This window comes from Hemicordylus capensis, chromosome 1 (assembly GCF_027244095.1).
Source record: "Hemicordylus capensis ecotype Gifberg chromosome 1, rHemCap1.1.pri, whole genome shotgun sequence".
In the NCBI taxonomy this organism is placed as follows: Eukaryota; Metazoa; Chordata; class Lepidosauria; order Squamata; family Cordylidae; genus Hemicordylus; species Hemicordylus capensis.
Window position 1 is genome coordinate 329494503 of NC_069657.1, and position 12529 is coordinate 329507031.

The 12529-nt window shown below is 41.4% G+C and overlaps 1 protein-coding gene across 11 annotated transcripts in view; it reads left to right on the forward strand.

Annotated features, from left to right (window-relative positions):
- Positions 1–4031, forward strand: part of PRDM1 (PR/SET domain 1) — a 125643-nt gene extending 121612 nt beyond the window's left edge. For all 11 annotated transcript variants that reach the window (XM_053284888.1, XM_053285047.1, XM_053284963.1 and 8 more), the window contains one exon: positions 750–4031. In XM_053284888.1, the coding sequence (XP_053140863.1) occupies positions 750–1325 (576 nt within the window). In that variant the 3' untranslated portion in view covers positions 1326–4031. The remainder of the gene's footprint in view (positions 1–749) is intronic.
- The last annotated feature ends 8498 nt before the right edge of the window (positions 4032–12529 follow it).

Genomic DNA, 12529 nt, shown 5'->3' on the forward strand with positions numbered 1-12529 from the left:
TTTGGCAGTGGTAACTGTAGCAGCACAAACATCAAAACACAATTCTGGCTGCGTGCATTGTTCTTCCTCACATGCACAGAGTGCTTCTTTGGGTTTTAGCCCCTGGATGTTTAGAAGTCTGGCATATATGGTGTTAGCTACACATTATTCATCATAGGACTGATTCAGATGTCACACCGAACCTTAATTAGAGCCAGGCTCCCTGTGATGTCCCTGAGCCTCAGAAATGTGTGTGCACACACACAGTGCCATCTCAAGTGTCTACTTCCTATCTAGGTTAAAATAAGCATGGATTTGGTTGTGGCATCCAAGTCGACCATTCTCAGTTTATTCTAACCTTCTTGGTTTGTTCTAACCTACGCAAGATCTGTAACACACTTCAAACCTTGCGTACAGATCTCAGGTTATTTGTATCAGGTAGGTGAGATTGATGGGCTTGGACAACATGACCAACCTTGGACCTAGATAGAAAGTAGACACTCAAGTGGAGATGCGGATGGGGAGCATGCATTTCTGAGACTCAGGGACATTGTGCAGGGTCCAACTCTTAACTCAGGTTCTGCATGGTGTCTGAACCAGTCCAAGCATTAATAAATACACTGGTGAGATTTTAAATGAGAGGTTAAACAGGAAGGCTGTATGAGGGTACATGTCTTTTCCAGGGTCATGTACGCGCTCCTTTTTAATGCATTTTTTAGTAGAACACATAATGCTCCTTCATGCACTCTTATTTTTTTCTCACTAATTAGGTCTGCCATAAGCGATTTAGCAGCACAAGCAACCTGAAGACCCATCTGCGACTTCACTCTGGGGAGAAGCCTTATCAGTGCAAGCTTTGCACTGCTAAATTCACCCAGTTTGTGCACCTGAAACTGCACAAGCGACTCCACACCAGAGAGCGCCCACACAAGTGTATCCACTGCCATAAGAGCTATATCCACCTTTGTAGCCTCAAGGTCCACCTCAAGGGCAACTGCCCTGTTGTCCCTGCATCTAACCTCTCTACAGAGGACCTGAATCGGATCAATGAAGAGATCGAGAAATTTGACATCAGTGACAGTGCGGACAGGTTGGACGATGTTGAGGACAACATTGACATGGCATCTGTGGTGGAAACAGAAATACTGGCTGTACTCAGGAGAGAGATAGAAGGAGCCAGTCTTAAAGCATCATTGCAAAGGAACCTGGGAAATGGGCTGGTCTCCTCAGGATGTAATCTTTATGAATCATCAGACATGTCAATTGTGAAGTTGCCTCATGGTCATCCACTACCTCGGGTACCTATAAAGGTCAAGCAAGAAACAGATGAACCAATGGACTCCTAAAATACTGTGGGGGGTGTGTGTGAGAGACAGAGAGTGAGTGTGTGCACATCTGCATAGGTTCATGTGCATTGGTATGTCTGGCGAACAAGTGTTTGTTTTTTAATTTATGACTTGGCAAGTCAGGGTGCCTGTAGCAATTGCTTGAATATGATGATGTCAATGCTGCAAAGCAATCTTGGCTTACAGTAGTTTCTCTATCTCCTGTTCAAAGAAGGAACTCCAAAGTTGTTGTATTCTCAGGGCATGAAAAGAGGCAAAGGCTGTGTACTGCCTCCCCCACTTCCAAATAAGACAATCTTTTCTCCATAATCCTTTTCCTGTAACAGTACTTCATAACTTATTATGCAATTTACCATTCAAAAAGCAATAGTTAGGGGGGAAGTTACAATGATGATAAAATTCATTGTAATGTTGAATATTACTGTTTTGTTTGTTGTCCTGTGGCCATTCTTTTTAGATTTTCTTCCTGCACATCTGTTTAAAAAACAACAGCAGCAAAAAAAAAACCCCTAAGATTGAATAGGGGGCAGGGAAAGAAGGGAGAAAATGTTACATATCTGTTTGCCAAAGGTAAATCCTAGAAACCCCTCTTGTTGGTACAATGCTGTCATTGAATGAAGTGGGTAAACGTATTAAGTTACTCCTAAATACCTGCAACAGCCCAGTGGCGGCAGGTGAGGGCAGTGCTGGGGGTGGCGCGAAGTACCTCTTACAAGTGATTACTAGCAGTACTCTGGCACTCCACCTGGCCTCTGCTTATGCAGAGGGCAGGTGAGTGCCGGAGCCATGGCAGCAGCCACGCGGGATGCCAGGTGGCACGCCGCAGGTCCCAGAAGTACCGCTGGTAAACATTGTTTTAATGTCTTGTCTCTTGTCTTCATCAGTTGCCACTGCAGCTGCCAGAGAGGGAATGTCACTGCTGCAGGTATAGATAGATAGTGGGAAAGTTGAATGCTTTGCCAGAAATCATGAATCAGGTGGACTTTTAAAATAAAAAGTCATAAATCATGACATTTTGAGCAATAGTATTACAAAAGGACTTGCTTTTCCCCTCTACTAAATGGTTTTATACAAGTAGACAAATCATAATATTCCAAAGATGCTGCCTGCAAATGATGGTATTGCTGAAAATTTTACTAGTGGAATCCTGGGATGGAATCTGATTTCTACATTCCCTAGGAAAGAAAGTATGATGGATTTCTTCCTCTCCACTCCCCCCCCCGCCCGCCCCCTCCTGGTTTACCCACTTTCCTTGGATAGAAGTTGGTAACACAGTTCTTTCTTGGCATACCCGATTGTATTTTTCTTTCTTTCCTGTGTGACTCAAGATTTCTCTCAGTATTTGTAATAGTACATTTTGTGGTTAATTTAATTAAAGATGAAAAGGGCATTGCAAACTTGCTGAACAACAGTTACCTCATTGAGTGTGTCCAGTGGTGCAGAAAATGCTGTTTTATCTATGCTTTGCTACTTTAGAGAACAAACCAAAATGTGCAGAGAAGAAGATAGAATGCACATTATTTTCTTTTTTGTAAATCTTATTGTTTTGCTAAGCCCAAAGATACCATGTTGGCATACAAGGTGTAGCAAAGAATACATATATATTTATAGATATTTATACCAATATACCATATATGTGTGTATATTTTTATACCACTTAAGTTTGTGAGCCAAACCTTATAATAAAATCTGTTTAACATAGCTTCATCCACCAAAGGGTTGAATTGATCAGCCTCTAAGCCATAATACTGTGCTCAGAAATCCATCATTTGTACATGCACAGTAATTTACTGGGACTTGATCCTGTAAACTATTATTTGCATGAATAAGTGTATCCATATATTATAGCATCCCCACAAATTCTGTGACAATTGCATAGCTGAGTCGTATCTGACCTCATAGTCTTATTGAGGATTTGATGACATAAACAATCAGAAATCTGGAGGAGGGGGTCGGGAACCTAATCTTAACCACTTAAGTAGAATACAGAATGGTAAAGAGTAGGATGAGCTATTTAAAGTACTCCGGGAAGTCTGCCATAGTTTCCTCTGCCTCTTAAAAAGTTGCATGATCACATGTACAAAACGGAGAAAAAGAAACAGCATTATTACACTCTTTACCAATATATGTATATATGTCTATCTCATTATAGTCTTAAGGAATTAGACTGTTTCAGAAATGATCTCATTCTAATGCCTTCTTATTTAAAACACCAAACATATCTACGGCCTAAAAATAATCCAAGGAAAGTATAGCTTTTGAAGGAAGGACTACAGTTCATTACATTTCTATTCCCATAAATTGTGAGACAAATATATTTAAATGTAGCAGTGTTTCATGATGTAGGATTTAACTGTAGGATAAACCAAAGGACCACTACTCTTATCACTGGACACACATTTGCTTTTAATAATTGCCTGTAGTGCTTTCTTGTATTTGATACAAATTTTACAAAGATTTATATACATCAGCTTTAAGAATTGCTTTTTCTCTGTCCATTCTTGTCTCCATTTAGGACCTTTACATGTGAATGTAGCAACGATCAGTGTTTTGTTTTGTTTTTAAGAACAGTCTCTGACCAAAGTTAACAGGCTTTTTACTTTGCTAGAACAAACTATCTTATGTTTACGTACCAGTTTACATTGTTATTTATGTGCAAAAATGTCAAAATGTAAATTAAATATAAAATGTTCATTCATTGCTTTACCAAGTTCTCTTGTCATTTTTTTAGATAAATAACCACTAACAATTTATTTCCCATTTTCAGTCACTCCCTGGGCCAAAAACAAATGGTACATACCAGCTGTCACATCACATTCTAAATAATTTGCATGTCTGCAAAAGCAGGAATCAATTTGTTTGTGGATTCCAAACATACAAGTTCAAAACTGCAGTCCCATGCCTGGGTATGCATCCTCATAAGCCTATTGACTACAGCGATCCTGTAAAGGTTACAGGATTACAGCCGTTATAACTGGAAGTTCTGCTTTTGTCTTTAAAGGTTATCTCTATGAAGCTGGTGATAGTTGTCATTTATATCACAGGAAAATGTCAGTTGTTCGACCATTTTAGAACACTTACTGTTCAGAGATATTGGGGCTGGTTTTTAGTCATGCTCTCCAAGTTCTAATTCAGGGGTAGGCAATGTATGGTTCTCCAGATGTTGCTGAACTACAACTCCTATAATTCCCAGCTGTAATAAATTGTAGCTGGGGATGATGAGTTGTAATTCAGAAACATCTGGAGAGCTCCATGTTGCCTACTCCTGCATCTAATTGATCCAAGTTTACTGCAGTGTAACCACTGGGATTCCAACAATATAAGCCCAATGATGACCCAACCCTTACTTTTTTATGAGTTGTATGGTTTGCTTTTTTAAGCCACATGTATTTGTTTTACTGGACTTACTGCTTGCCATTCTGACACTTGTCAGAAGTGAGTTGTCAAGGCACATTGTAATCATGATAGACCTTATTAGGGACGCTATGTTGCTCAGAAAGCTGGCAGATTCTAGGTACTTTATCCATAACTGGCTTAAACTCTGAACTTTGCTCTTAAAGACAAAATATGCATATCCACCCACTCCTGCAAATATTGCCTCAGAATTTACAAAATACTTAACATGGAAAATACTTCCATGTAGGCATTAACGAGCTAAGTGTGTGCAACAGTGTGTGGCAATCCTAGACACATTAAAAACTGCACAACAGTATGTCAGCTTAGTAACCTTGCATTTGTGCAAGTTGTGTAAATGCAGATTTATTATATGAATATGAATACAATGAGTATTTATATACCGCTTTTCTTTCATTCATTCATTCATTCAATTTCTATACTGCCCTTCCAAAAATGGCTCAGGGCGGTTTACACAGAGAAATAACAAATAAGATGGCTCCCTGTCCCCAAAGGGCTCACAATCTAAAAAGAAACATGAGATAGATACCAGCAACCGTCACTGGAGGTACTGTGCTGGGGGTGGAGAGGACCAGTTACTCTCCCCCTGCTAAATAAAAATAATCATCATGTTTAAAAGGTGCCTCTTTGCCAAGTTAGCAGGGTTGGATTTCTGAAGCAGAAACAGTGGAATGGAAGGGAAGCCAATGTTCCCAAAGCAGTTTACATACAGAAATTAATTCATTAAATGGCTTTCTGTCCCCAAAGGGCTCACAGTCTAAGAAACATCGGACAGACACCACCAACAGCCACTGGAGGGATGCTGTGCAGGGGTTGGATAGGACCAGTTGCTCTCCCCCTGCTAAATAAAGAGAATCCCTTCTTTTAAAAGGTGCTTCTTTGCTCAGTTTAGTAGGGGTTATGCAAGAGGAAGCCCACTGGAAATAACACAACTTGTACAAATGCAACATTACTAGGCTGACGTGTTATGTAATATGTCAGCCACTTAGTAGAGATGCTGAGAAGTACTAGCCACTCTAATCATTACTGAGCAAGTGTAACCCAGATAAACCCACATAGGCATGCTTCTGTTCCATTGTATTTCAGTGGTTTTCAGCATGCCCCCGCCCAGTTCACATGTTATGTTCAATACTCGTGCAGTCTGTGTACGTGGACACAGGCACAGTTATTAACACATTAGGCTGAACAAAGATACAGCCGTACACTTCCTGTCTGTACCATGCATTTGAGGGACTGTATCCACGTTCATTTTTTAAAAGAATGCAAAGCACAGTCATTTACACAAAAACCCATGTACATATGTTAAGAGACATTTGTTCACCCAGGCTTTTAATTCGACTTATAGTTTTTAACATTGTGTTACATTTTAAATTATTTTAATGTTTTAATTTTGTTTTATTGTAAACCGCCCAGAGACAAGTTTTGGGCAGTACATAAATGTTAAATACATACATTTAAAAAAAATGAACATTTGAACATAATGGCTTAACAGGCCTTTGATTTCTCTGAAATGTACCTCTTCTTTAGGAGTATGTTTGGCAGATCTTATGCTAAATAACTCAAGGTCTCCCACAACTGCAGCTTGGGTTTTACTTGTAACAGTGATAACCAAATTTTCTGCAAGCCAGACAACTCCTGGTATATTTTTTACACACACACACACAGTGTAGAAAAGTCACTAAGCTTTCCCATCTCCCTTCCTCTGCACCAGCTACAACTGAATAATAAATGGAGCTTTTCCCACAAAGCTAATTCCACATTCGCTGTTTCTATCATCTAGCAGCAGATCTAAAACAGGATAGGCCATGTGGCATCCTTTTCCTATCTGAACTGGTAAATAATGTTCCTTTTCATATTGAGACACACAGCTCTGTAAGATGTTTTAAAAGTATTTCTCTGTCCTCTTAAATTCATTTAAACATCTGTCTCAAGAATTTGAAAAACTGCCAACACAGAACTGTGGAGTTAAGAAAACCAGAGCACCATTGTCATAAATGTGCCAAATGGTGCATGTTATACTTCTATATTCTGCAGAGTGATAGCTGATTTTTTTTAAAAACACACATACACATGCATATGAACACCTTAGAGTAACCATTACCATAATAAATCATACTTCATTACTTTGCAAGGAAAGACTTTTGTGTTGGAGAGTTATGTCCCAGGGTCACCTGTAAGCTTCAGAAGATCTGTCATAAAACACATTACAGTCAAAGGCAACGCACATTATAGCCAGCAATCACACGAGGCTGTGATAGGGCTACAGCTGCTGCTTTTGTTGTTTTGGCAAAACAAGCAAGTTTTTCTGAAGGCACTGAGGAACCTCCAAGAATTTAGCAACAAAGGAAGGAAGCACTCTGTACAAGTAATATGCACCACCTATAAAATGAAGCCCAGAAGTTATTAACTAAATGCCTCTAGTCATGGCTGTATTGTGGGTGAAAGGTTCTTTATTATAGATGCTATCAGTGTGCAGGCCTATTGATTATATATATAGACACAAGAAGTACATTGCAGATGCTTTCTCAATTAACATTTAATGAAGGGGTTATACACCATCACACATAATGTGAGATCCATAGCTTTCCCTCCATAGATGTGACAGAAGCATTGTCTTCTCTGAAAAGGTGCATAGTCGGAATTCAAGTGTGAAAATGCATCATCTAACTACAGAACAGAACTCGTTCGTCATATTAGCAAGTTAGAATCCAAGCCAAGGTTGTCCGACTAGATGTGTCAGGAACCAGCTGTATTTGGCAGCATTCACTTGCTTCTTACGGTAGAAAACTGAAATGAGGACTCTTTTGCCTCTTAGTTTCCAGTCAGAGAGAATGCTGCAGTACTGCTTCTTTCCCTCTGGCTTTGTACACACTTCAGGCACACGCTTCTTATTAAGTGCACATTGCTGGACCCATGTAAAATACAGTCAGTCATACAGAACCTCAGACGTGTAGATCTGAGCACTCTTACCAAGGCTGCATCGGACCAACCAGGAAGAATTTGTTTTCTAAACCATCAGCAAATTTGAAAAGTGGAAGGGTACATTACAAAAGTGAAAAGTGGTCTTACTATTCATCTGTTAAAATGCTGTGTGGTCATGAGGTTTAAAAACACCCTTTGAGTATAGTCATATGGGGAACTGCTTCTGCAGGACCGTCGAGATCTAGTGCGAGGCTCTTGTTCTAACCTCTCTTACAAAAATGAGTGCAGGCTGTCTCTGTGGGTGTGAAGTATCTCTGCTCTCCTCTACTGGCAAGTTTCATTTTGATTTGCCTTTAGAAACATGGGGACCCTCTGCACTTGACTTACCACAGCAGCATATTGGCAGCGTGACTTCATCGCAGACCTGACCCAGCAACCAGCAAAACCTCAGGTGCCTTTTCAAAATAAAACCAAGTTAACAAATAAAGTTAGTGGGTTTGTCATAGGCCATCTTGGGAGGAAAACTGTCGTGTAACTTTCTTTGATGCACTTCCAGAGGCATTCTCCCTTTCTTCTCTAAAGCAGCAACAGATGAGGAGGGGCATTGCAGTAAGCACTGCTCTGTTTCAGTGGGCTTGTGAAGGAGTGGTGTTCAGCGAACGGGGCCCCAAGACATTTGGTTCCCACAGCAATTCTTCCGTTCAGTGGAGGTTACTCATTTCAAATGGCTGATCAGCAGTGCTCGGACAACATCTCCTCTCTTTGGCTACTCTCCTTCATACTCTTCCGCAAATCCCATTTGTCAAGCATGAACAGGCTCACTATACTCCAGAACTGTCTACCTTCTGCAGCTGTCGGATGGTTTCCCATGTAATCATGCACAGCACTGTACCGGTGAAACTCAGAAAATTAGAATATCATGCAAAAGTCCATTAATTTCAGTAATGCAAATTAAAAGGTGAAACTGATATATGAGACAGACACATTACATGCAAAGCGAGATAAGTCAAGCCTTAATTTGTTATAATTGTGATGATCATGGCGTACAGCTCATGAAAACCCCAAATCCACAATCTCAGAAAATTAGAATATTACATGGAACCAAGAAGACAAGGATTGAAGAATAGAACAATATTGGACCTCTGAAAAGTATAAGCATGCATATGTATTCAGTACTTGGTTTGGGCCCCTTTTGCAGCAATTACTGCCTCAGTGTGGCGTGGCATGGATGCTATCAGCCTGTGGCACTGATGAGGTATTATGGAAGACCAGGATGCTTCATTAGCGGCCTTCAGCAATTCTGCATTGTTTGGTCTCATGTCTCTCATCCTTCTCTTGGCAATGCCCCATAGATTCTCTATGGGGTCAGGTCGGGCGAGTTTGCTGGCCAATCAAGCACAGTATACTGTATACTTTTCAGAGGTCCGATATTGTTCTATTCTTCAATCCTTGTCTTCTTGGTTCCATGTAATATTCTAATTTTCTGAGATTGTGGATTTGGGGTTTTCATGAGCTGTACACCATGATCATCACAATTATAACAAATTAAGGCTTGACTTATCTCGCTTTGCATGTAATGCGTCTGTCTCATATATCAGTTTCACCTTTTAATTTGCATTACTGAAATTAATGGACTTTTGCACCATATTCTAATTTTCCGAGTTTCACCTGTAGAATCCAAGGGAAAGAGTTGTGATATGCAAGGACCTTAAGTGGCACAGCGGATAAATGTTTGAATAACAAGAAGGTTGCCGGTTCAAATCCTCGCTATTACTATATCTGGCAGCAGCGGTATAGGAAGATGCTGAAAGGCATCATCTCATACTTGCCAAGAGAAGGCATTAGTAAGCCCCTCCTGTATTTTGTGGGCGCCAGGAGTCAAAATCGACTTGACGGCACACTTTACCTTTATGCAAGGACAAGGCAGTGGAGTGGAATCAGGAATATTAACATTTTAATGGCATTAATATTATGTGCAGAGAGGCAAGGGCAGGCTGCTTTTCCAGTGCTCTTGCTGCTGGCTGGTGGTGGTTGTTTTTTAGCCCTGCCTCTGCACAGGAAAAGACAATGGTAAGCCCTCTTGTATTCTACCAAAGACAGCCACAGGGCACCAGCTTGATGGCACCCTACTTTTTACCCACTCCAGGACTGGAATACAAGAAACTAAAGCCCCATTCAAAAGCCAGCCTGGATCAAGGAATGGATTGACCAAAAACACCACAAGCACCTGTGTCTCATGCGCTTGTGTGGGAGTTGCCCTAGTCATTTCAGTCTGGGGCCTTGATCGGCATGCAGTTTGACAGGAATTAGGAGGTTTTGCAGGCAAGAGGAACTCTTCATCCATCAAAGCTCCTTCTGTCACTAGATTAGACTGCCTGTGCCAAAGTGCTTTATTATCTTCATGTTGCCCATCTCACACCAATGGCCTGAGAGCTGGAACACATGACGTGAATCTCTGAGTGATGCATCTAAGAAAGAGGAAGTCCATCTCTTTTGAGCCCACAGGGCAACAATGCTACCCCCGCCTGCAACAGGGCCCCCGTCTTCCCCCCTCCATTATATTTGTACAAACTGCTGAGTCTGGAGCAATGGTAGCTAAAAGGGCAGTGTTGTTCTTATGCTTCAACCCGTTTAAACTCTTAATAGCAAGGTTAGCTTCTTGCCATTGATGTACAACGCGAACCTCACATTGAAAGGCAAGGCCTGAGCCTCTGACTAACTGGTGTCTCACCTAGTGATTTGTGAAGTCTAGTGTCACAGGATGGTGACTAGAGTTGATAATCAACTAATGTTTACTTGGCTGATCTGCTCTGTAATCTGGAGTAATGCATTGTGAATGCGTGTTATTACCTGCTTGCCTATAGTGGCATGCATGAGTCAGAATGGTATACCACACCTCCCCAGTTGCTTGGTCACATGTCCCTATTTTCATTGGTGAAATGCTGGAAGGTAAGTACTTCTACAATCAATACACCTATATTCTGGGAAGTATCCATTACTAGGGACTGAAAAGCCAGAGCTGGTCACTCTAACCAACCAGCTTCTTTCCTAGATCTCCTCAGATGCTGCGGGTTATGCATTCATAGTGCCATCCTCTGGCACACCCAGAGGGCCAAGGGGGTTTTTTGTGAGTTTTTTGCTTGTTTGTTTTGCAAGCAAAAGTTGGTGACTCCTAGAACATAGGAAGCTGCCATATACTGAGTCAGACCATTGGTCTATCCAGCTCAGTATTGTCTACCCAGACTGGCAGCAGCTTCTCCAAGGTTGCAGGCGGGAATCACTCTCAGCCCTATCTTGGAGATGCTGCCAGGGAGGGAACTTGGAACCTTCTGCTCTTCGCCAGAGCGGCTCCATCCCCTGAGGGGAATATCTTGCAATGCCCACACATGTGGTCTCCATTCAAATGCAACCAGGGCGGACCCTGCTCAGCTAAGGGGACAAGTCATGCCTTCTACCACAAGACCAGCTCTCCTCCCTTCAGAGAACACCTTCTTCATTATGAACTGTGCCACTTATTGAAATAATCAGGGTAGGTTTGTCTGAGGGTGCCACTGGCTTGTCTGGTGGCAACTGAAAGGCGAACCTTCTCAGTAGTTGCCCCTGGGTGGTGGAACACACTTCCTGCTGAGATTAAAGCTGCTCCATCCCTGATGGCATTTAGGAAACAACTGAAGATACATCTCTTCAGCCAAGCCTTTTAGTTGAAGTTTTAAGTTGCATTTTATTGATTGTTTTAACTTTAAATCTTATATATGTTTTTAAGATGTTAAATGTTTTGTTTTGTTGTGAATGCCTAGAGTCTTTGGTAACCACCCTGAGCCATTTTGGAAGGGCGGTATAGAAATCAAATAGATAGATAGATAGATAGATAGATAGATAGATAGATAGATAGATAGTGGTAAAGAGCCCCTGGTGGCGCAGTGGTAAAACTGCCGCCCTGTAACCAGAAGGTTACAAGTTCGATCCTGACCAGGGGCTCAAGGTTGACTCAGCCTTCCATCCTTCCGAGGTCGGTAAAATGAGTACCCAGAAATGTTGGGGGCAATATGCTAAATCATTGTAAACTGCTTAGAGAGCTCCGGCTATAGAGCGGTATATAAATGTAAGTGCTATTGCTATTGCTATATAAATGTGTTAAATAAATAAAATTTGTGAACAAACAAAGGTGGGGGCTACTTAAGGCTTTCTGGAGTTAACTGAGCACAGTGTTGTCATTTTCTCCCCAGAGAAAAAGAGCTAGACATGGACTTGCCAAGGTTTTCGCTTCTGATAGGGTTCTGGCTTCTGCTTTACTAGCATGAGAATGTCCTAGTGATAGAAGCACTATATAACTACTGTTAAGAAAAGAGGATTTCAAAAGTGAAATTAGTCACCACAGGCAGATTCTTGGGACTCCGGTAAGCAAGCAAGATGCCCTCTGGCTCTGCTTTATAACTGGGGTAGAAAGAGGCAGAGGAGAGTGTGCACAGAGTGGGATTTGGTGCCCAGCCTCAGACACACAGAGGTCTTGGGCCACCACAGGCCTCCAGAATCAGACGTCTTCCACTGCTATATGAACTCACAATACAGTAAAAAAGTTATCAACTTAGTGGGCTAAGAGGAAAGATTGGTTGTTCAGTTCTGACAATTTTGCAGGAAAGGCCCTTGTCATGTAAAATTAGGAACATACCATATTAATTTTGACTGTGTTAAACACCATCTGTTGTTAAAGTTACGGTTGTGTGAGCCAAACTGCCTCCTTTACTGAGGACTCCAGGTGACACATAGCAAATGTCTTCTCCTAACAACACGTAGCTCCTGTCTCCTTGTCCCTGATAATCTCCACAAGCTCAGTTTGTATCTCCTGCTATGACTTGCTTAGTCATTTT